The sequence below is a fragment of the Melanotaenia boesemani genome, chromosome 7, assembly GCF_017639745.1.
Source record: "Melanotaenia boesemani isolate fMelBoe1 chromosome 7, fMelBoe1.pri, whole genome shotgun sequence".
NCBI lineage: Eukaryota > Metazoa > Chordata > Actinopteri > Atheriniformes > Melanotaeniidae > Melanotaenia > Melanotaenia boesemani.
In genome coordinates, this window is record NC_055688.1 from 35,135,681 (window position 1) to 35,162,043 (window position 26,363).

A 26,363-nucleotide genomic window follows, 5' to 3' on the forward strand; every position below is an offset into this window, starting at 1 on the left:
CCCTCACAACCCAGTAACCATCACCAGTGGTAGAGGTGGTACAGGACATGAAGTGACTGATGACCTGACCTGGTCCCTGAACGTCTCCTCCCTCACCAAGTGGAGGGCCTTCACTTCCCGAGAAGGCTGAAGAGGGCACATCCACCTCCATCAGTACTCCACCTTTTACACTTTTTGTGTCTGTGCTGACAAGCGACATCTCTTTCTGACATGAGAGCAGCAGCGCCTCAGGTAGGAAGGCTCTGAGGAGGGTGGTGAGGTCAGCAGGAAGAACCATTGGGGTTAAACTGTGACCTATGGAGGACCTGGTCCATCAACGCTGGAATCATTGGGGACTCAGCTCAGCCACAGCCTGAGAAGCAGGTCAGTGCAGGATCCGGTTGACTTGGGTTCTGGTTCCTGACTTTTATTTAAAACCTGCAGCAATAAACCTTGCAGTACGTTTAGACGGTAACCTCTTAAATCAGCTCAGTGGTCCAGTCTAGTTCCTTTCAGCTAAGACAGCAGTCTAAAGTCAACCCATTTCTTTCTCTGCATCATCTGGAAATTTTAATCCACGCTTTCATTTCTTATTGCTTAGACTGTTTCATCTCATTTGATGTTGGGCTCAGTCAGACCTCCTTGATCGGCTGCAGCTCGACTTTTAACTGGAACTAAAAGACGAGAGCACATTACTCCGGTTGTGGCATCCTTTCATTGGCTACCCGTTCATTTTAGAGTCGATTTTAAAGTTCTTTTCTTAGTTTTTAAATGCCTCCACAATCCCGTCCCACAGTATCTATCAGACCTGCTTTAACCAAACACACTGTCAGGTTCCCTCCAGTTAGCAGACCATCACTTTTAACCGTCCTCTCAACCAACAGGAAACTTAGAGGTGGCCGAGCTTTTTCTGTAACTGGACCGAGACTGTACCCAGTGGTTAAAGTGGGATTTAACAGGTGGGGGAGCCCGAAAACTCAGTGTTGCTTTGCGTTAGGGAAAATTGACCAGTCCTTATCCTTGAAAGTAGTCAGTGATTCTTCGTTGGTGCCCTCTCGTTTTTCATCCTCCCATCTTTTACGGTGAAATTACCAGATATTAACATTCACAATAGGTTTTCCAGCATCTAAATGAATATTCATGAACATAACAATTTTGCCAGTAGCAGCCATTGTGTGGCCTGGACAGCTTCTACCTTTAAGTCGGGATAACTGTTAACCGTTTCTATTATGGTACATACTCTAAAGCAGCTAGCCATTTTTACTTTTAAATTAGTTTTATTGATCTGTTTGAATTGTTGAATATTACAAAACTTCACCATCAGTGTAAATTCAACTTAATCCAGACTGAGAAGCGAAGCTGAAGAGAACCCATGCATGCATGGAGAGAACATGCAAACTCCTCATGGAAAGAGTCCAGCTGAGGTTTAAACCAGGAACCTCCTGCTGCGAAGCGACCGTGCTAACCAAAGGAAGCATAAAAGCACTTTCATCAGGATGGTTGTAGCTTAACAACCTCTCTTTATTTTTTGCATTTTACTTATTTTATTTTAGCTTTTTCTTTCTGTTTTTATTTAAATTTAGTTTATTCTTGTAATGTTTCTTTTTAATGCGATTGCTATTGCTTCCTGCACCCCGCTGTAATGCTTTTAATGGTTTATGTAAAGCACTTTGAATTGTCCTGTACATGAAATGCACAAATAAATTTGCTTCGCCTGAAGTGTCACAGTTTAGCCATAAACGACGGAAAACTTAATAACTTAACCAGGATAAAAAAAACAGTGAAAACATTTTCAGTAAAAAGGGAAAGAAAAGTTTTTCTGTGTTGGGTAACTTTTCAACATGCTGCTTCATGCTGCTTCTTGCTTATTTTATCGCCATTTCCCTCCTCAACGCCTGAATTAATCCATGACTCTGTGTTAGACTGCATATGCCTATAAAATCAGGCAGCGTTAAGCCATTAAAATAATGTGATAACTAATGTTTTAATTTAGTCCTCTGCAGTTGGAGGGTTTTTATGACTTTCAGAGCATTAAAAAAAAAACAAAAAAAAAAACACAAAGTGTCTCTTGGGAGGAGACAGTTTAATATACAGACTAAAACAGAGGTAAAAATTGGTAAATAAGGAGGGTGGGGTTAAGAAGGGCAGCGACAGCACATAAGTGTGTCTGACTTTTAATAAAATGCAAACAAATCGGTGACACTTGTCAGAGCTGAAAGCATCCATTAACTTTTAGTTTTTATTTCTAAATGAAGTAAACAATGACTCAGCTGAGATGAGTCTCAGCCATGAGAGGAACAGCTCTGAAGTGAAGCATTCTCCATGATCACGTCATTCAGTGGGAACATGCAAACAGACATCCTACCTCTGGAGTGTGTGTGCGGGAGGCCTGATTATACTCGCTGTCGCTGGAGCTGCTCTCGGACTCGTCGGTGTCGGACTCTGAGCTGCTCTCAGACTCACTGCTGCTCCCCGATGCACCGCTACAAGAAAAGACAGACAGGAGACACGAGGGAGGAAAAATCAACATTTCTGAATGTAGCCAAACCAAAACAACGTCACACGCTGCTGAAAAAATAAAACCAAAGAGTTCCCAAAGGTTTAACATTTGGTGGGAGTAGATAAAAAAATCCACAACGTGTTTTTAAATAAACAAAGTCCTCAGATCCATGACTGGAAATATTGTCCTCAAAATATTCAACCCGAAGATCTGAAGGTTCCATATGTTCATATTGTCTCTTTATGTTGTCAAACCCCTGCTGTAGTAGTCATTAATTCCTTTAAAAACGCTTTGGTTTTTCACAAAATTGCTCATTCAAATGTTTTTGCCACGAAAGAAAACTGTGGACTTAAAGCAGCCTCGCCATTTTTTATCAGTTTCTTCAAGACAGTCCACACATAATACCACGATATCCCAGGTTTTAAGCTAGTAGCTCTTTAGAAATCACCTCTTTGGTGAATGATGCTATTCTGGCTCCCGATCCCACATCTCTTTTTGCCAGCTGCTGACAAAGGTGTCCCAGTTTACTCTGACTCTGTTAACCACTTTGAGAGTGATTCCCAAGAAGGGAAGTTAAATTATATAAGATCACGTTCAAGCTAAATTTCAGAGCGGTAATATATCAACTTTCAGCAGTATTAGAAAGAAATGTTTGGCAAGGAAGCTCCTGGTTCATGCAATGAGCAGACCCAACTCATGGCTCCCGTTTGGCTAGTTCACAAGCTCCAGATCATTACCCTACTTGAAAGTCCTGCTCATTTATGGAGAAAAATTCGGCTCAACTAGAACATTTCTGAAAAAACTTGAATCGGTGCCAACGCAGCTCCTGCCTGCTCAGATATGTGCACACTGGCTGCTTAAAACATGCTAATTACGGGGTCAGCCATGTTACAGAGCATCTGTGTAACCATGGCAATGGCCTGCCTGCTTAGTCACAAAGAAGCAGACACAAAGTCAAGGCCTTCGGTTGATTTATGGCTCCTCGCAACTCTGAGACAAACTGTTGCTCTTCACAGACAAAAAGGAGTCTCTGCCGAACACACAGATCTTTACGTAATTTTTTGCTAAAGTTAAAAACACCCCTCACCTCATGAGTTGATGAAAAATTCAGAGTAAAATAGAATGGAAGTGGATGGAAACAGGAGTCGGGGCAACCGGGAATTTAAGGCGATTTGACAGAAAATCGTAAAAGCTGTTGCTATAATGGTCATATTTGGATGAAAGCCTGGAAAAATTCCCATGCTTTCATATTTAATTTGTGTAAGTGCAGGAGAAACTGCACGTGAAAGAAGTTTGAGAAATCTTTAGGATAATTTTGAGGGGCAGATTGCTTGTAAAATTGATGCAAAAATATCAAGTAATTTGAACATGAAAATAACTTAGAGAAAAATAACACACATACTATACACATGTTAAAATATAGCACCCAGATTTCTTCCCTTCAACCTCACATGGGATCATTTCCATCATTAAATGCACACATCTGATGCAAACAGATCAGATTACATCTCTGATCGGCATCCGGACTCCTCACAGCTTCATAAATACATGGTGAATACGTGCTGGAAGAAAGCTGGGTTATCAGGATTTCAGTCAGATTCAAGCGTTACATTCTTTTTCATTTTTTCGAAGTGGGAAGGACCTCTCTTTCTCTCTATTTTTGCCCCTTGTTTTGTAAATGATGCATTGCACAGTTGTAATTGTTTTTGAGTCTAATTTGTCTCCGTACTCAATCAGCTACTAACTCAGTTCTCCAATTACCAGCCAAGCACTCAGCTTGGAGGTCATGGCTAGTCTGGGTCCTCATGAGCTCCCAGCTGAGCGCTGGGAAGGGCTAACTCAGTTAGCGCCGAGCTCCCGCAGCTTTGAAATTCCCAATGAGGAATTCATGAGCTGGGAGATGCTGGTTAGACCGAGAACCAGTTTCCCACTGCTCTGCTTGTTGAGCCCAACAAAGCAGTCCTATGTAGACCATGACCTTTCTGCAGATGTATGTGGTGCTCTGAAGATTCAAAACAAAAATCTTCAGCCTAGTTATTTATGGCTGATTTTGCTTACAGTGAGCCATGTAGCATATGAACACTATATAGACATGTAATTAAGGTTAAAAGGTTAAAATCTGAGTTCACTTTACAATAATTAAAAATAATAATTCCATGTTTCTGACCTAAATACTAGTCTCTAGAATATAAATAATATTTTTTTCAATAAAGGCAGAACTAGCACCGTCCATAATATATATGTATGTATGTATGTATGTATATATATATATATATATATATATATATATATACATACATATATATATATATATATATATATATATATATATATATATATATATATATATATATCGCATACTGCCCTGAACACATGTTCTGTTTACAAGCTTCTATAAGAAACTTTCAGACCTTCAGCCTGACGGATGCTTATTGAATAGAAAGCTTGCAAATGTGAGTGGCATGTGTGGTAACAAGCATGTTTTCTTCAGTACTTGTAAATGAAGCCCTGCAGTCTTTCCTGACTCATCCAGCCAGTTAGTCTCAATCAGTGTCAGTGTTATTTACCGTCCCTGCTGGGTCATGACTTTCTCTCCTGCCCCTACTTTGTTTTCTGGCTTTGGTGTTTGATGCTTGTTGCCATTCCCATGAAAGGGTGAGATGATTGCTGGACAATGATAATGAAATATATATGGTATATATATTAGCTGGAGTAGAGTTTCACGAAAACCCTTCAGCACCAGCTTGGGAAAAAAAAATAAAATATCATATATATTTTAACAGATATACAAAAGAGACAGCTGTACCCTGAACATGAGTATTATCCAACCATATGATATAGTAATTTAAAGTACAGATTTGAGGGAATTTACATTAAAAGAATTATTTAGATAAACAATGCTCTTTTTCAGGAAATGGACAAGCCCAAAAAGTTTTTTCAGGATTAGGATGCTGAATAAATCTGTCGTATATGTAGAGATATTGGGATGTAACGTCATGCTTGAAAGACATCCAGGCCAGATGATCAAAGAGTGAAGAAAAAGGAACACCCTCGAGGTGGTAGATATATTGATAAATATAGTTTACTATGAAAAGAAAACTTTACAGATTTTAACATCAACCTGCAAGCTCGCTTGTTTTTATTCTTTTTATTTATAAAGCCTCTATTATACACAAAGTAAAAAAACAGATCAGTTTTTTTAAATAAACCAAAACAGATTGTTGTTGCAAAACAAATTTGTTTGTAATGAATTTAATTTAACCCAATTGTATCTCTAATTATGTATCATAATTAAAAACTACTGAACACTAAATATATTCGTTAACACTTCACTGAAACCAGGATGAATCCAGTTTCCTCAGCAACCAGCTACACTCACGGTGCCACAGAGTGGTTCTTAAAGATAAAGACAGAGATAACGATAAAGATAACGATAACTAACGATAACGATGACGATGAAGATAAAGATACTTGTTTTCCACTAAAAACTTACACAAAAATTTTGTTGGTGACGTCTAAAAGTGACGTATGGGGCATGAACCAAAAAAGCATATCTGAGGAGTTTGCATATATATATATATATATATATATATATATATAAATTTGGTAGGCCTGAGTAGTTGACTTAAAAAAACAGCTATAATGCCCATCCCTAATGTTTAGCCTTGTTACTCCTCCTTCGTTGTACCAGGCTCTCCAGTCATGTATGATACAACACCAGCTGGGATTAATAAATAAATAAATATTAAATAATCCACCAAATGCAAATTTCCTTACTTTTATGCTAAGTTTACAAATTTTGGTGACTCTGACATGTTTTGTTTTTAAAATACTTTGAAAACCTATTTTCATTATGTAACCTCAATATTTTTGGTAAATAGCTAATTGAAGAACATCAAATTATTACTACGACCAAAGGAAGACAAAAACTAAAGAAACTGGTAAAATCTCTTTCCTTTTGTATTCAGTTCAGTGTTTATCTCATTTTATTAGTTTTAAAACACAATAAATGATCAGAGAAATGATCAGGATTTAAAATGAAGCATGTGACCGAGACTAATTAGAATATCTATAAATAAACGTATAAATGCAGCATTCTGAACTTGTTCAGTTGTCTTGACTGGTCTCGTGTTCATCCATCCCCCCACGGTGCTTTAAATGCCCTCCTGGAGGCAACACACTCGCTCACCCCAACTTAAGAATACACACAAACGCACATGCACACACAGAAATTGCAATTATGTGTAGTTCTCTTTGTGTGTGCACATAATTTCAGTTCAAGGCTGCCATCACAGCAGGCACCAATCTGTGTGAGCAGTCAAGCAGCAAATCCATCAACTGTTCCTCAGGCAGCACATACACTCTTTCACACACACACACACACACACACACTAGATACTGTATGAATGCAGTCTTGTTTTTCTTCTATCATTACTCATCTATTCTCACTCTACTCTTTCATCTTTCTTTCATTTCCAATAAGATTTTCTCCTCAGTTTACTCTATTAGCACCCCGGCTGAAACAATAACAGCAAAGCATCAAGTTAAACTCCTTTATACATGATTGTGTGTTTGTGTGTGTGTATGCAACTTCTGCCTAGGCAACTACTCTGAAATAATCAATAGAGCTAAGTTAATCTTAAATGCGTTGATGTGTAGCCCCTGAATACGCTGAAAACTAAATAAGCTGGTGTCATGAGCTTAGTCTTTTGGTTCAGTAGTTTTTGGTATTTATGGTTGTGATTAGTTCTGTTTCCTTTATTTTTGTAGGTGGGTGGATGGATGGATGGATGGATGGATGGATGGATGGATGGATAGATGGATAGATGGATAGATGGATAGATGGATAGATAGATGGATAGATAGATAGATAGATAGATAGATAAAAACTTTATTAATCCCCCAAAGGAGAAATTCTGGTTCCTTTCCTTGTTAGTTCTGTTTTGCTTCCTGTCATTAGTGCACCTGGTTTGATTTAGCTGATTCACTTCACCTGATCGCTATTAATCCCTCGGTGTATTTATACCCCCTGGTTTTCTGTTTCCTTGCTCAGATCCTTGTGGTTTTCCCTGTCGTGTGGTTCCTGTGATTCTGGGTTTTAGATTAAAGTACTTGTTTCTGCATTCTGCCGAGACAGCGATCTATTATAAACTAAAATAATGTGGCTATGTAGCTACATGCTAACATCAGGCTAGTAGCTTTACATTAGTTGCATTTTGTTACTAAATCTCTTCTAGAAATGAGCAGCAGATGTCACATTTTTAAAAGAGGACTAGTTAGGAAACAGCTTTAAAAATGGACTTCAGACTGGTTTAGTGACACGTTTCTGTCCTCCTTCAGGTACCTGGGGTGTCCAATCAGATTTCAGAGATGGTCAGTGCCACCCTCGCTCCCCCTCTAGCTCCAGTCCTGAGTGTATCATGAAAATAATATCAATTTTGACCATAGGTCAAACAAAGAAATACATTAGAAGAGTGGATATAATGTATAAATTATTAATTGAAGAATCACTGATCATGAAATTAAAACTACACTTTCCAAAGACCAAAATCAGCATCTTCGCCTGGATTTTTTTTTTTTTTAAGAATATCATCTATGTCTGTTGGATTGTGTGGTATCTATCAACTTCTTATCACCCGATTCAAGTAAATAGGCTAAAATCTGACAAATGATGTGCACAAATGAATGATTTATGACAATTTCTGGCACTATAAAACATTTTCTAAATCTTTTTACAGGAGGCAGATTGGCTATTTGGAAGCCTGAGGCAGACAAACCAGCAGATGGTGATGGCGGACATGTCTTCAACTTTATCTCTTTCTTTCTTTTCTTCTTTTAGTCTGTAAAGTTTCTTTTTGATGTTTAACTAAAGAGAATAAAAAGTTCTGTATGTGAGTGAGCAGCAGATTTCTCGCAGAGGAGGCTCGTTAGTTTTATTGATTCTAATCTTACAGGCTGTGATGCAACTACGGTACATTCCTGCTCATCTGACAGTCGGACCTCTTGGAAAAACAGCAGTAGTCGGTGTAACGTGGATTCCAGCTGCTTTTAATCCAAACCTTTTACTTTCTCAAAAAACAGTGCAGCAGGCAGGTTTTCAGAGGCTGTAAAACTAAATCCTATGTCAAATACAGATTTCAGGCATATTTTTCTCTAAATTGTTTGGATTTTTCATACTTTCCTACAATTCACTTTAATCTTTCCCACATTGATTTATATAATGTTTTCAGGAAGCTTCATGGGAAATAATTAGACATATTAACAAGTGTTTAAAATGCTGTTTCTAAGCCAATAAATAATTTAGCGTTATAAGTTTTATTGGACAGCAATAGTTTGAGCAGATGCTTTATCAGCTGTAGATGGAGGATTCAGGGTGGTCCACCTCCCCAAAACTTATGGATCATAGTTACAGTCAGAAAATCTGCAACCTCTTGTGGTCTGGAGAGAAACTACAGGTGAAGGGTAGAAGTGGTATCCATGACAGTTATTAAAGGGGAAAAAAAGATCCAACCCAAGTGATGTTACAGTCTAAATCCAACCAGGACATTCTGTAGCGATGTGTTTGGTAACCATAGCAACCTGTAAAACAGCCTCCATGGAGGTAAGGTTTTACACTGCAAAAAGAATATATTTTAGCTCAAACCCTGACTGTTTCCTAATTCGACTGAAGCAATGTTGTTTAAATCCAACCAGGAATTGAGGTTAAAGTGTTTTATGCCTCTGATGGAGAACAAATTGGTCTCAATCTCATGTCTTACATGCTGCCTGTGGTTGAAGTACAGCGTTCGACTCTTCCACCTGTCCATCACGCCTTCCTCCTTATGCAGGAGAAAGTATTATTGCCTTCTTTGTGGCTTCTTCAAGAGAGCACTTTGGTAATGACCACCTCTGAAATCTGATTGGACACCCCAGGTGTCGCCTCAGGTGATTGACAGGTCACTAGAAGAACAGGGCAGAACAGTCGTGCACAGATCACCAGTATCACTACACCAGTTTAAAGTAAATTACTGTACTGTAGCTTCCAATATTGAAAATATTGACATGTGTTTGCACATTTCTAGAAGAGATGTTGTTCCTGTACAAGTACTGCTGCTAATGTTATGTAAGACTACTAACCTGATGTTAGCATGAAGCTATGTAGCAGTGCTAATCTAGTTCTATGCTATCACTAGATTAGTTTTACACTAATGTGGGGGAAGCTTGTCATATTTCATCTTCAGTAGGGGTATTTTGGGACTACACATCAACTCAGTTTTATCAAGATTTCACATTGGAACTGAAAATAAACTATAAAGATACTGAAAGAGAGCCTCAGTATCCACGTTACTTCGCCCCTACTAAGCTAGTGCTACATAATCCAGCTTCATTTCAACAGGAGGCTAGCAAGGCTGCTGATTGAGTTTTAAATAGCTACAGCATGAAACTGTAAAGTCTGATTTTTATAGGAATATATAAGAATGAAGAGAAAGGAAAATATTTCTGACTTTTCTTTGTAAAGAAGAAGGACGCAGTTCAGGTCAGAACAGACCTGATAGTCTTGCTAAAGCTCTGGTCACCCCATTTATAAAGTCTAGTTTGGAGAGTCAACAGTTTATACCTGAAAATGTTTCTCCTTTTCGCCACAAAAATTTCAGGCATGTTTTTTAATCTAAAACTAAAGCACCTGGTTGTTGGATGAGCATCTGCAGACTAGCTCACATTATCAATAAGACATTTGGCAAGAAAACAAGGTGAGAATAAACATAAGCTGAGTGTTTTGACTTGTCAATAGTGAAGGATAAAAGAGGATTTCTGGCAGTGATTTGCCATGAATGACTTCTTCTGCATCCTGAAGCATTTATTTTTATGTTTGGTATTTTTGTTGGATATTTATAAGATGAAAAGTCTATTTGATGCTACAAAAGAAACTCCTATAAACATACCAGTGACATGAAGATTTAATACATTTACAGAGATCTTGTAATGAAGTTTCATTACAGCCATTCACTTTCCAACAGATAAAACTGTCTGGAAGTACGAAAGGAGTTTATATTTTCCACACTGAGATGTTTGTCTTTTTGTGTAAAGAGAACAAAACAAAGTTGAAGAAAAGTGTGTGTCTTTTACTCTCTGTGGGATTTTCAGCTAACTGCTCTCCAGTCCGTTTCATTCTGGCAACATAAACATTCTGTGTTGGAGGAACAAGATAAAAGAAGTGAGCACTGTATTTGTGTGAAAGTATTACAGTACATCTGGCTGGCTCTCTTTCCTCCGCCTTTCTCGGGAATCAGCCATCAGCCGTCAAAAATAATTTATTGCTGAAGTTGGTGCCAAATTAAAGTGCAATGCCAGCTGGAGCAGACTGACAGAGCAGCTTTGAACAGGACATTTTGGGTGCATTTCTACACCATTCAGCTGGAGTTAAGACATATAAACTTCATCCAAGACTGAGTTTGTGCATCTGGATTGATGATTTGATAGACGTTTACCATATTGCATTTGTAGTTAGTTAGTTATGGTAAAACATATGTTGGTTGTTTGTGAGTGATGTACCATAGAAGAGATCTTTATCCAAAGAGTCGTCTGTCTAAATGTCTTTTATTTAGCCGCATCTCCGTAAACACTTATTTTCCACATGCTGTTTCTTTACTTCCTCCTATTTTATGAGAAACATAAACATGGAGGTGAGCAAACATTAAAGGAAACATTCTGCATTTTTTGAGTTGACATAATTTCCTGAAGTCTTTATGAAATGTCTTTGACATGCTTCACCACAGAGATCGGGGACTGGAGATGTAAATTAGCCTAAGGCTAACTCTGGTGCAATGCATCACATGGAAGCATTTATGTTTAAAATTCTGCATCACAGATGTCAAAGTCCCGTCCTCGAGGGCCGCTGGCCTGCAGGTTTTAGATGTTTCCCTGCTTCTACCCCCTTAACTGAAATCAACGGGTCTTTGTGCAGAACTGGACAAGTTGTTGGAGCCATTTGATTTTAATCTAGTGTTGGAGCAGGGAAACAACTGCAACCTGCAGGACAGTGGCCCTTGAGGACCAGGGTTTGACATCTCTGTTCTACAAAAAAGATGCAGAACAATTCCATTTAAAACTATGAATTTACAGCTTCTTCGGTTCAAATTCATTTTAAGTCTAACCCAAATTCCCAAAAGAATGCTGCGTAAAATGTCAATAAAAACAGAATGCAATCATTTTTTAAACTCATAAACCCATATTTTATTTCCACTAGAATAAAAACAAAATATAGGATGTTGAAGCAGTGACATTCTTTCATGTTAGGCTTTCTGCATCCTGCTGTAATGTTAATGTAAAGCACTTTGAATCGTCTTGTAAATGAAATGTGCTGTACAAATAAATTTGCCTTTGCCTTTATTCATGCATTATACATGATATTCTACTGGAAATCAGATGTGAACAGCATCCAGAAACAGCGACATTTTCTCTGGACCAAAGCTCATTGGTCTGAGGCAAAGTGGAATTGACACTTGGAATTAGCTCATGTCGTCCAATGACCAAAAGGTTGGCAGTTCAAATCCCGCTTCCCCAGTCAATCTGTTGTGTCCTTTGTGGACGAATGTTGGGTGGTGGTTGGAGAGGCCGTTGGCGTGGATTGGCGTGGATAATCACCATGTATAAATGAGGAGTTAATGCACAATGGAATTAATGTAAAATGCTTTGAGTGCCTTGAAAAGGGCTGTATAAATCTAATCCATTATTACTATTGTGTGTACTACAGTGGTTACATATTTAAAGGCTGTTTTCTAGTATATGTATTAGTGGGGATGGTATGTGCAAATTATCCACTTCATTAGAGTCATCCAATATACTGCCACTCACTGTAAAATAAATAAATTAATATATCATAAAATTAACGGAGAAGTAAAATGTTGTATGTAAAAAATTGTGCTGCTGTTTTTAGTAATTCATCAGAGGGTTAAAACTATTTGATCACTAAAATAATAAATTTATAGTTTGGGTTTGTTCAGTGTGAATAATGTGATGTAGAAGTATAACTGACACGTCAAAGCTTAGTAAAAGTGTCCAGGTTAAGTTTGTGAACCAGATAAAAGCTGAAAAAGTCCTTTTCTTCATAATAACTCCTCTTTAACAATATAAAAACCATGTAAATTAATCCCCTCCCACTGTTTTCCAACTTGTATAAACTGTAGAAATTAAACCACTTATTTAGGCCACAGAGCCTCTGCTGTGTTTTTCCTGTGCGACTGTGTCAACGTTGCATAAGTTACACAGATAAGACTAACGCAGTAGCCTTTGTCAGATCCTCGGGCTCTAGCAGAAGCTTTGGTGTCTTTCTGTTTATCCGTGTGATAAAATCACAAGCACAACAGGGGAAATGAAAGTCTTACAACAGCCTTGACAAAACGATCAGTTGGTATGATACGACGTCCAGCGGGCTTCAGAAGATCCACATGACAGACACATTCTTAAAGGCAGCCGCAAAGCCGCTCTTTTTAATACAGCGGCTTTCCAGACAGGCGGCCAGGACTCAGAGCTGTGAGTGAATAATGGCTCTTTTCATACCAGCAGAGCGATATCTGACAGTGTTGAGTTCAGCCATGTTATCTGGGAAAGAGTGTGGCCTTAAGGTAGATTTCCATCTCTGTCAACTGATTTAATGGCTCCAGTTTAACTGAATAAACACTTTTAATGAAGGAAGCACATTTCTGAAATGTCTATATTAGATCTATTAGCAGAAACACTCACTTACCTCAGAGTCTGATTTGTTCTTTCCATCATTAAGCACTCACAATCACTTAGTGACGATAAGAGAAAAGATTAAATTTAATTAAAGATTAAAAACAACAGATATGTTTATATACCTCCATCCACCATGAACCCTTCCTGACTTCTTCTTTGCAAGAGAAATAAAAAGTGTAATCTTTAAAAATAAATCATCTCAGCCTTGTGAAGGAATTTAATCATGCATTTCATAAGCTGGATATTTAATATGAAAAAAGGTGGATTTATGAAAGGCCCCAGCAGTCCTGCTTCAGAGGAGGAAAACTCCCAGACAACCACAAACCACACGATGGTGTTTGGATTCGGTTTCCAGCTGCACATGTTGCAGGTGCATGCTCGATAGTTTTCTTCTGACTATTACTGCTCACTTTGCGTTGGTTGATTGTAATTTTGTGTCTCTTGGAGGTCATTGAGTGTCTCATTTAGGTGGTTTTGTGCATCTTTAGTGTTTTTTTGTGATGATTTGTGGTTTTATGATGTTCTGATCCTGGTTCTGTTATGTTTAACCATGGAAAGCTCCATCTTTATGCTCGCTTTATAATAATGATAATAATACTAATAATAATACTAATAATAAAGATAATAATAATAATAATAATAATAATAATAATAATAATAATAGTGGCAGCTTCATTTCCTGTAACATTTCATGAGAGCTTGCTCGTTTGGTCTTGTTTCTCACCAGGCTTCAGTCCTATTTTCTCTTTGTTTCTCTTTGTTTTTTACCAGGTTTATGTGATATTTAATTTAGTCCAATTCTAGATTTGTATCTTTGTCATTTTAGATCAATGTTTTGTGATTTCCTGCCTGTGAAGCATTTTTGTTTATTATGTAAATAATCTCTTCATGGTTACCAAGCACTGAATTATCTACACTGTAAAAAAGTGTAATTTTGTGTATTTAAACTGTTATAGCATAAACGGTAAATGTTTATAATAAAACTAAGACTAAAGGACTCAGGCCTGAGTGAACTACTGTGGCCCTTGAGCAAGGCCTGTAACTGTAACTGTAATTATTCTTGTTTGTGTTGTTCGTCCTCTCAGATGTAAGTCACTTTGGAGAAAAGCTTCTGCCAAATGACTGTAGAATAGAACAGAATAGAATAGAACAGAATAATTAGAGGCAATTTAATTGGTTTTATACATGTTCTCATCTTTCCTAAAGCATTAAGAGCCAAAATAAAACAAAAGATCCCATCAAACAGTATAAAAAGTATAAACTATATTTTTTAATAATTTTTTTTTTACTTCTCAGGTACCCCAGCTATTACTGTTTTTTAAAGTTTTTTTTACAGTGTAACTTGGTAGTTGCCCCTCTACTGGCTGTGGGCCGACGACATTTGCTCAGTCATCCATCCAGACATTTACTCTTGTTTGACGGAGACTTTGCAGGTTTGAGCTGGAGTTAAGTGAATCTCTCGTCTACCACCTGGTGGTATTTGTGTCATGAAGGCCTTTCTCTCCTTCACCGATGCCTCCATCACACCTTGCTCACAGTTTTCATGATGCTGTGAGTCTAAAATATCTCTAATAGGCTTCTAGGCGTGTGGGCAAATCTATTATTTAATCAATATTTATAGCAATACTAAAGTGGTTAAAACAATTATTTTGGACAGACATTTTCTTACTGGGTTTAATATATTAATTAATACCTCGAATATCCTTCCTAAGGCCCTGTAGAGAGTACAGTGCAAAAACTCCAGAGCTCTTCTAAATTTTTTATATTTGTCTTCTAAGCGTCCAGACTCTTGTAATCTTTTAAAGTGGCCATGAGCAATAGCCCAAACTTTCTGAAGGTCTTTTAAACTTTTCTTTTCATCGTTGGCTGCTTTAAGTCAAGACTTTGTACTTTAATTTAGAGGATTCTTAAAGAGTTATTAGCTGAAAACTTATTTCTCAGCATTAGTTTTGTTGTATTGTTATGTTTTCTCTGTATATTCCCTGCAAGGATCTTAATTACAAATAATTACAGGTGCTTATTGTACAGTTGTGTAGAAACACCTTCCTTCTTCTGCAGCAATTTCAGAAAATCAACACAAGTTGTATCAAAAATCCTAATTTCCCATTTCTATCCTCCAGTGTAACACCGTCTCGTTCAGTCTGGACTCTCTCACCAATAATTAACCAGTAGGAATTAAAAATGGATCAGAAAAACCAGAGTCAGCTGCAGATTTTCTTACAGACTGCTGTTGCTTCTGCTGTAAAACTGAACCGATCCGGCCCTACAGACAACGGAAGGGATGGCTTCGAGCCAGACGAGCCTCGGCTCAGATAAACTGCAGCCAACATAGAAACAAAGCGAAGACGAGCAGGTAAATGTAGATTCTTACGCAGAAACAAGTGGAAATATGCAAAACGGTGTTAGATGACTGTGAAGTGAAGATGTGGAGGCCATCTGGAGTCGGTTCATCTGTCATCTCGTCATCTGCCTTCACTTGGCTGCTTCTGCCCTCCATTTGGCAGAGCTTCCTTCTCGCAGCTGGCTTCACAGTCTCTCTCGGCCTCCTACCCAATCACACGTGTGGATGTATGTTCACGAGCCTGTCTGTATGTGTGCTTGTTTACCCTGGACAGGAATATTTTTATTTCACTGTTTATTTACACTGATGATTTATGATTTAGTACAGATGTACTATAGGGCATTACTTCCAAACTTGGAAAAATATAGTGAAAAAAAAATCACCTTTTCTTATACAGGGAAGCTCTATTTGTGTGTGTTTGTGTCCATGTGAGTGTGTTTGCCCGGGGCAACACTGTGGGGAAGGCTATAATAGGTTTCCATTCCTACATATGTAGCATAATCTCCCAAGCAGTGTCAAGTGACAGTGTTTTTGTGAAGGTGTTTCACATTTGAGCCCCGATCACAGAACAATACAAACCCCAGGTAGGCAAGGTGCATCCACACGGTTTAACCTGCCTGTTCGTAAGCTAACAACATGCAGGCCCGAAGGTAATGTGATTACAGAAGCAATGAGGTTCACCAAGCCAAACAAACCAACTTTCACTGATTCAAATATGTTAAAGAGCAGGAGCAACATTTCAGAGGACAGTGGGGATGAATCTACACATTTTGCATCCTCCTGTAAGCCCAGTTTCAACAGGTAAGGTAAAGATAATCTCTGTCATCTCAAAGCTGTAGGCACAGAAAGATCTGAGAAAAAGGTGAATCACATATTACGGGCTATTCTTAAGCTTATCCAGCTGGACAGAGAATCGTGAGCAATGCTCCACCTGCTTTGATCATATTTGATCTCACACTTACCTCACAGGGAAAACGTGCATGGACTGTTACACAACAACCAGCTGATTGCAATATTAATAACTAGTAAAAGCATTTCTCAACACTAGCTAGCTACCGTTAGCCTAAAGCTAATGTTAGCCTGAAGCTAATGTTAGCCTGAAGCTAATTTTAGCCTGAAGCTAATGTTATCCTGAAGCTTATGTTGGCGAATGCTCTGCTCAGCTGATTTGAGGTGATGAGCGTCACTAATTGTTCTACTACTTTTTCATATCATGTTTACTGATCATCAACAATACAACTTGTCCACAGAGCAGCATAGGGAAGAGCATCACTTACAAAGAAGCAATGCTCAGAATTTCCACCTCTTAAGTTCCCACCCCTAACCCTTCCGACCCTGGGGGGGATTAATAAGGGATAATTTAAAGAAAATAATGATACATTAATAAAAAAAAAGAGAATAAATCATCTATTTGTCTCCTCAGGTGTGATGTCTAATGAGTCTATCATGAACAGTGAAGCGAGCCTTTGAGAGAGAACCTTATGGTGCATTCACACCGGGTGCATGTGCACCACGTGCCCGCTGCACCGTGGTTTCATGACGACCTCCGTGGTGGATCAATCCACACTTGTCAGGGTTCAGCGAAAGCAAATCTGCACAGAGGCTTTTATTTTGAAAATTACTTGAAACTTTTACACTGCTCCAGTGTCTGATTTCCAGTCTGTCTCTACCTGAATAGACTCAGTGCGAAAGTTTAGCAGAGAGCTGCAACAAGCCGCTTCTGAAATGGACGGCAGTGCGCCTGCTGGGAACCAAACCATCGACTAAAATGGCCACAAACAGCTGCGGAGGCAACGGCACACACGCACATGTGGAAATTGGGGTTTAGCCTCTCCAACTTTTGGTGGTATAGGACATCATTGACCCACCGGCCATAGGACAGGGCTGAAGTCTGCTTCCAGTTTAGTAGAATTAACCCTTTAGGTGCCAGATTTTTTATTTTAAACAAAGTGTTTTGTAATGTTAAGGCATTACAAAACAATATGAGCCAAAGTTTTTCATGGGAGTAAAATGAGTCATCTAATCTGCATATTGTGGCATTGCAGGTTGGCAGCTGCATTAGAATCCATATGAACTATGACTTTTTAAAAATATATATTTGTTGTTTTTTTTTTCATGTCACCATAATAAATTAAACAAAAACCAGAATGTAAACCAACAGTAGTAACAGGGAATTGGTGGCTTTAATATTAATCAAATCTTAGTTTCCAAAATACCCAGTTGCCCCATCAAACTATCTGATCCACCTGTGATGCTCTTCCTCCTTTCTCAAGGAAGTGGCTTTCCAACAGAAGCATCACTTTCACTGTTGATAGATGACCAATCGTCATCCTCAGGACGCAAATATTCCCTCCAGAATCAGTGATGACTAAAAGGTGAGAAATTCCTTCAGTAAAAAAGTGTTTCATTATGTTGCTGCTTTCTTTGTAATCCACTCTGCATCCCGACTATGAGCTTCTTCATTGACTCCACATGGTGACTTTAAAACTCGATTTTCTCCTAAACTTTGAATAGACATAAATATTAGACACAGATATTTTGGACCAAATGTCTGCCAGTGTTGGACACGACCAAAAGATCAGGCTGCATCTGTTATAGTCTTCCACATTATCTGGATCAGTTTTTTACAGTCTAAATCCTGCAGAAGAGTTTGCATTGAACCAGGTCGTGTCTGGCACAGATAGAGAAGCTGTGTAGTAAATTAGGAATGTTGTCCCATTGATCTTTTTCTTTAAGATTGAGCCCCAGGTCTCGTTCACTGAGGTATTGGAGTCCATTGCATTAAAGATATGGGAATAAAACCTATGGGCCGATTGTTCAAACGTTATCCGATCGGATTTCTTTTATCGGATTGGATCAAATCTTGAAAATGGGTTGTTCAAAAGGGAAAGAAGGATTCCAAGATTGGATAATGTAATCCAGTCCTGGTTGTTATCGGACAAAACCCTTAGTTTGTGTTGTCCAAAACTTCTGAGTAGGATCCGGATAACTTTGATCCAGGAAAACAGGATTATCCTGATCCCAACAGGGAACAGGATTCCAAGGCGGATTTCAGGAGAAAACTGCAGTAAAACCTCAGATTTGATCAAATAATAGAACTTTTTAGTCAGTGCATATGCTAATATTTATAAGTTGTTTAAGTGTTACAGGGCTAAAGTAGATAAAGTAGCAGAGGCTGCCTGTTAAGCCTGTCAGCATAGTACAGCAACAATAAAACATAACATTAACCTTTCCCATGAAATAAACCGAAGCCAATGTCAACAACAAACACAATATAATCCATGTTCTCGTCCTTCTTCGCTGCATATTCAGGGAAGAACCTGTTACGAATTAATGGCTAACGACTGCATCCCTCACTACACGTCCAGTCAGTTCCTCATTATGACAGAAAGCCAGAGGTTGGTCCGGTTCCTCACCACGGGGCTCCAGCGCATCATTAACATCGTCACAGAGAGGGACGTTGTGTCTTCATGAAGAAGATTCCAGAATATCCACAACGTAGTTGTTAACGGATTAGTTTTATATTTTGTTGTGGCTCTGATGAGAAGTCGTACAATTATACATAGAAGAGGATGTTCATGATTTCTGTGTGTTGTCGCAAAGTGAAACTTACGCAAAGTGAAACTTACGCAAAGTGACCCCACACCGGCTCTTCTACCTGTTGTAAATCCTGCTTATCTGGATTTGGTGATTCTGAAAAATGGAATTCTGGATCAGGGTGATCCAATCCAATGTTACTTTGAACAACCAGGGTAAAAGTGATCCTCCATCCTGACAAATGGGATTCCTAAATCTGGATAGCTTTAATCCAGACTAAATTTTTTCTGATTAGGGTTCAGCATAAGAGGAGTGTGTGATAACGTCTGTTAGGGGAGGTTTGGGAGAGATGTGCACATTTGCCGTACTTAACTAACCTTCCTTTATGTCTTCTCTTTATAGATAACATAAACTAAAACCCTGATGTTCAACACCACCGCCTGGTCTCCTAAATCAATAGCGACTCTCATTATTTAACTATTTTCACTATGTTTTGCTCATTATAAGGATGAGTTACTGGACATAATGCTGGTAAACAATTATACAACAGCTTTGCATGCTTTTTCCAAGAATTCTTTATTATTTCGTCTTCCGGAAGTTCCTCCAGATAAATATAATTTTGCACCTGGCTGCTTAAAATGTATCAAGAGGTTAATTAAACTTTGGTTTAATTAGCTGAGAACATTTGCCAACTTCTGCAGGCTGAACATGCAACTTTACACAAATATTTATCTCAAATGCTTTTTTTTTTTTCTTTCTAACGCTACTAGCAACCAAATTCAATAAGCCTTGCACATGTGAAACATAATGAAAGCAAGTTTCCAGATTTCACTTTCTGAAAATCAGAAAGATTTTATATAAAACTGTGCAGCTGTGATAAGTCTGGGGATGCATCTATAAACTCTTTATATCAGATACCCAGCAAGAACTTCCCGCCAACTCTTAAATACATAATTTAGTCTTTTAAAGTGGGTTTGCGTGAAGTTTTTCTAACCATTTGTACGTGAAAGCAGTCCTAGCGATCTCAGTTTGAGTTCTGATGGAGGAGCAAAGCTTAGAATGACTAAATCAATGCCAGCAAAGGAGCAAGTTTCACCATCAGAAGCTACTTTAAGTTTCACTGCAGTTAAAGTGAACATTAATTAAAGTCATTTTTACACCGTGTCCCTTTTGCTTGAGATAGTTTTGCACTATTTTCTCAACTGAAGGAGCCTGTGTTGCTGTGCATCCATGATGGATAGAAGGTTTCTGCTCGTCCTATCCCAAAATACCAACAAGGAAGACTGAAAACACAAGAAAAAGCCCAAAAGTCTTTAACAACCATAATGCTAAGCAGTGAGTTATCCAACAAGTCTGAGCCAATCCTGCCATCTCAGATCAAAATCATGTGTAAATAGCTTGAATCTCTGGGAAATTCTTTACGTTTGTGTTGTTTTGGATGATAAGAATGTGTTGTTTTAATTCCTTCTTTCTGAGTAGCTTTTAGCTTAATTCTCTTGGAAGAATTTCCTACTGATCCAACAAACTGAGCTCTGAAAGCTGCAGCTTTGACACTGACTGCTCATAAATACTTGACACAGCTCCACCTGAAAATCCCTTCGAAAGCCTGAACTCCCCACCAGTTAAAAATGAAGTGCCTTTTATTCAAGCAGGTGAGATTAACTCTGGCCAGAGATGAGAAAGTGAAGAGAAAACTGCAGAGTAGTTATTGGTGGAAAATGGTATTTAAAGGTTCTTATTGGATAATATAAACATCCACTCTCAATTCATCCCGAGACATGTGGTTGTTGTTTTCTTTAGGTGAACAGGGAGCAGTGGTGATTCGGTCTTCCACGTGGGATCCCGAGCCCCAGCTGAAGGGCTAGGTCAGTGGTAACAAACCTATTTTCCTTGAGGACCCCCTTCTTGCAGCTATTAAAAAGGACGCTGTGGTGAAACCATGCTTGGCATTATGCTGTCATTAGCTAGCTTTTTGCTATAAATAATGCATTCTGCCTGAGTCCTGTCCTTTGATAAAACCAAAGTTTAGGTAATTATCAGCGCTGGCCTTACTTATGTACACAATACTCACAGAAACTTAGGGTTTCAACTTTGAGTTGAAATTTATAGAAAAAGTAAAAAGTTGATTCTACTCGTGGATGTAGGACATTTAAGTAAAACTGTTCAGTGGTAATTCCTTCATGCCAAATAATTTATTGAGCTAATAACAGTGGTGGGTAAACCACAACTTAAAATATCAACATTTCAAATAACGTGTCATTAGTTTGGTCTGATGACGTCAGCATGTGACAGACATGATGAAGAGGACTGTTTACACACAAGCTGTCATTGGACCAGAACATTTACTGGGTTTACTGAGTTAGGGCCCACTGGACTAGACGACACTGCTGTGTAACTTTCTAAAGAAAAAAAGACACTATCAGTGAAAAAGGACCAACAGCAAGAATTAGGATTTCATCAAAGTATTTACTAAAACCAAACACTGATTTTCTTCTATAGTGAGAGAATTTCCATCAAGTCAAACGCAGAACGGACTGGACAGCCTCCGTCAACCAGCCGTTTATATCTGAAGATGTCACCTTTATTTTTCTTTTACTGTCTCATCCTGTTGATGTCCTGGTGTCTGAACTGTTATGCATCATTTCTTATGTTAGTTATGGAAACACAGAACCTGAAAAAGACAAGTCCATTACTTCTGCAACCAGTACTCTTAGTATTAAAATAATTAGAACAAAAAGTTGTTTGCATACGATTGCAGGCAAATTTTCCTCTTCAACATGATCAGAGATGCACGTAGGACATGACAGACACAGTGGACTCAGTACAGGTTCTAAGTAATGACCGAACAGTAGTTAGAATATAATGCAGACTGCGGTGGGGCGGTAAGGTAAGGCGGGGTGTGTGAATGTGTCTGTCTGGTGACAGCTAACGTCTATGTGGATGAGCCTGTCAGAGCTAAGATTTAAAACAGAATGTGTGTCTGTATGGATGGTGTGAGAGGTGTGTGTTGGTCTCCGTGGGGGATATAGCCGGTGGATCGCTCACAGCATCTCTAGTCTCAATGTCCCTGCAGTGTGTGTGTGCGGTGCTCAGAAGATTGGGCTGCAGTGTGAATGGGCTCATTAGCGGTAGCAGAGTAACACATGGCCTGAGGCACACACAGACACACAGCAAACCTGCTTTCTCTATCTACAACCCCCCAAACACACACTCAGTCACACTCCAGACTTGCATACTAATGCCTTCAGATGATAAACACAGCAAGCCTCATTTATAAAAGATTCAAGCTTTACAAAACATTCCAAGGAAAAGCTGAACTTATGAAAGATTGATGCTGGTGCCAAAAACCAACTGTTTGCAGGAACGCTGTGATCTCCAGAGTTCGGTCTAGTCACAAATGCATCTTTACTAACAAGAGAGTTGGTGACATGTCGCTCTAACATCTATCTAACCCAGCGCGAATGAATGAATGAGTGAATGAGTGAATGAATGAATGAATGAATAACTAAATAAATAAATAGCTGTTTATCATCTACATGCTCGCACTTGCTCAAATCATGAAAAATAACAAAATATGTTACCGCAATTGTGCTGATGACACATAAATCTACATAACCATGCCAGCTTTCTTAAATTTGGAGACAAAAAAAATGAACTGAATTGAATTTAAATGAACTGATAACCATCTCACCATACAGTCCGATCCAAACTCTGATCAACTGCATCGATCAAATTAAATACTGGATGTGCCAGAACTTTCTTCAGTTAAATGAAGACAAAACTGAAATAATAGTATGTTGGAGCCAGAGAAGAAAAATTAAAAGTCAGCACTCAGCTTCAAACAGTGACGTTAAAAAGCAACAACCAAGCCAGAAACCTGGAAGTCGCCGTGGACTCAGACCTGATGGTTGTAAAGTCAGCCTGTTGTCACTTAAAGAACGTCTGAAGCATTACATGACTGATGACTCAGCAGGATTTCTGCATTTATCTTTAGTAGACTGGACTACGTAACGCTGTCCTCACGGGTCTACCTAAAAACTCCATCAGACACCAGAACACTGCCGCTCCAGTCCTCACTAAGACCAGGAACGTAGATCCTAGACCTCCAGTCCTCACTAAGACCAGGAACGTAGATCCTAGACCTCCAGTCCTCACTAAGACCAGGAACGTAGATCCTAGACCTCCAGTCCTCACTAAGACCAGGAACATAGATCCTAGACCTCCAGTCCTCACTAAGACCAGGAACGTAGATCCTAGAACTCCAGTCCTCACTAAGACCAGGAAAGTAGATCCTAGAACTCCAGTCCTCACTAAGACCAGGAAAGTAGATCCTAGAACTCCAGTCCTCACTAAGACCAGGAACGTAGATTCTAGACCTCCAGTCCTCACTAAGACCAGGAACGTAGATCCCAGACCTCCAGTCCTCACTAAGACCAGGAACATAGATCCTAGAACTCCAGTCCTCACTAAGACCAGGAACGTAGATTCTAGACCTCCAGTCCTCACTAAGACCAGGAACGTAGATACTAGACCTCCAGTCCTCACTAAGACCAGGAACCTAGATCCTAGACCTCCGGTCCTCACTAAGACCAGGAACCTAGATCCTAGAACTCCAATCCTCACTAAGACCAGGAAAGTAGATCCTAGAACTCCAGTCCTCACTAAGACCAGGAAAGTAGATCCTAGAACTCCAGTCCTCACTAAGACCAGGAACATAGATCCTAGACCTCCGGTCCTCACTAAGACCAGGAAAGTAGATCCTAGACCTCTGGTCCTCACTAAGACCTGGAAAGTAGATCCTGGAACTCCAGTCCACATTTAACAGCTGATTTCTGTTAGTCAGCTAAGTGCCAGAGTGCAGGCTGGTGGTCACCTGTCATCACAGATGTTTCAGTAAATTAAAGGTACTATATCTCTGAGGCCTTGATAGCAACTGTGTTAGCAGTAACCTTCAAATATTACAAACCCTAAAAAAGGAATAATCCTTCCAGCAGCATTTGGAAACCTTAGTCTGTCCATCATTTAGACACTCCGATCGGAGGTTATGTGACAGGCTCTGGCTCACCCAGACATCTTTGAGTTTAACACTGCTTTTAAAAACAGCTGCATAAAAAAGAAAAAGGAGCAGGGAATCATCCAGAATTGACCTCAGCTTCCTCAACTGGATGTTTCAGGGCAAATAACATTTATTTATATCTTGTTTGGCTGCTTCACAAAGTCCCAGACTATGGTGACTTTGTACACAACTATGTGGAGAGAAGAGGCTCCAGCTGCTTACCTCAATTTAGACTATGCTAACATTTCTCTCCAGCCAAACAACAAACAACACATTTAAGGAGAACAATAAACCATTAAAGATATGCAGTAACATAAATAAGACAGAAACAGGCTATATGTCTTACCTCAAGGCTGTGGCTCTGGCTTTACTCTTGTCGGACACCTGTCAGACACAAACACAGACAGATGCATTTAGTGGAAGGATAGCAGGCGTTTCACAACACTGGCCGTTGCAGTGCCGAGCAGGTTCAAGCTTCTCTTGAACTAGTTGAAAGCTCAGTTCCTAAAGGCAAGTTCAGAATTTGTCATTTGAATTTTGGACTTCTTTAAAGTTCAGTTCTTTTCATTTTTTAAGTTAAAAGTGAGAATGAAAGACTGGACATGAGAAGGAAAAGATTAAAGTCTTGTGTCTTGCAATGAAATCATTTATAATAGAGCTTAAATTCTGCATGTGGACCAGATGACTGGACAAAGGACAAACATGACATTTTTATTATAAGAGGAGTTCATTTTTGTTAAACGGCCATTTTCAGGGCAGATGCTTCAACTCCACGTCTTTTCTGATTAGTAGTTGATGAAGCTATAATTTCACCATTTTTATTCTCAGACAGTACGTCATGTTCCCATAAATAATCCAGCAGACGAGGTGTCTCACGGCACTGCGCCTGCAGCTTCTTTGCATCCGTGTTGCCATGGAGCGTTCTTGGTTTGGTAAGCTTGACAGCGCAGTGCATTGTGGGTAATGTCATGTAAAGTAGGTGTAGCGACAGGAAAATGTAGACGGAGACTGACGCACGACCTCACGTAATCTGAACGAGTTCATGTTTAAGTTGTTTATTTGTAAATACGTTTCGTTCAGTTCAACGTTCACCCTAAAACAAACTCGTTCAAGCACAACGCTGCTTCAGTGGTTCGCTTAAAAACTGCTTCCTGCACTGCAGCTGACTCAAATCCTAGATTCAGTTAGAATAAAATACAATTGGAAAAGTGTAAATAAAAAAGAAATGAACTAACTCTACCTTTAGAGGCCGGCAGTTCAAACTGATCGGATTTCTTTTATCGGATTGGATCAAATCTAGAAAATGGGTTGTTCAAAAAGGAAACAAGGATTCCGAAAACGGATAATGTAATCCAGTCCTGGTTGTTATCGGATAAAACCCTCAGTTTTTGTTGTTCAAAACTTCTGAGTAGGATCCGGATAACTTTGATCCAAGAAAACAGGATTATCCTGATCCCAACAGGGAACAGAATTCCAAGGCGGATTTCAGGAGAAAACTGCAGTAAAACCTCAGATTTGGCCCTGAAAAATGGGATTCCCAAATCCGGATAGTTTTTATCCGGATTAAATGTTTTAAACAACAGGCCCGATTCTCTTGTTGCTGCATCCTGCAACTGCTCAGCTGAATTTATCAGGAGCTATGCCAGAAAAATAAGGCAAGTGTGTACACTATTATGTTTATATATATATATATATATATATATAGATTTATACCAAATTTCACTCCCTTATCATTTGAAATTTGGGAAAAGACTGATGAACTTGTGAGTGACAGCCGACCAGTGTAGCAACACTCGTTCTGAAGCACAATAATATTTATTATAAACATTTCTTTGTTATCCTGCAGCTTCCCGAGACTGAGAAACCACACTTCACAGCCTTTTCTTCAAGGATGCCACATGTTGCAGCTGAGTTTTACTTTACACATCACGCCACAATCTGGCAAGCGGGTAAAAACACCTGCGGTTTTAAAGCAGCACTTCATAACTTTCCAACTTTAAAACTCTGTGCTTCTGACTTGTTTTGATGGCAAATACCATTAATTATGTAATTCATTTAGTGGTTGTTAAAGGGCCAAATAAAGACTTAAAGAAATTTGATCCTTTTTTTCTTGGGTTGGGCTTTAAAGGGTTAATGTCACAATGTAAACTTTGGAAAAGGAAGTCTAATTTTCTAAGGTTGAGTCATAGAAAAACAAAATAACTTAACAAGAAAAACATTTTCGTGATCATTTT

General features: G+C 38.9%; 1 protein-coding gene across 1 annotated transcript in view; it reads right to left on the reverse strand.

The window, feature by feature from the left end:
- The window catches only part of aff2 (AF4/FMR2 family, member 2), a 154,111-nt gene that overhangs the window by 30,634 nt on the left and 97,114 nt on the right, over positions 1-26,363 (reverse strand). The window contains 2 exon segments of the mRNA XM_041989755.1: positions 2,345-2,462; positions 24,476-24,513. Of these exon segments, the coding sequence (XP_041845689.1) occupies positions 2,345-2,462; positions 24,476-24,513 (156 nt within the window).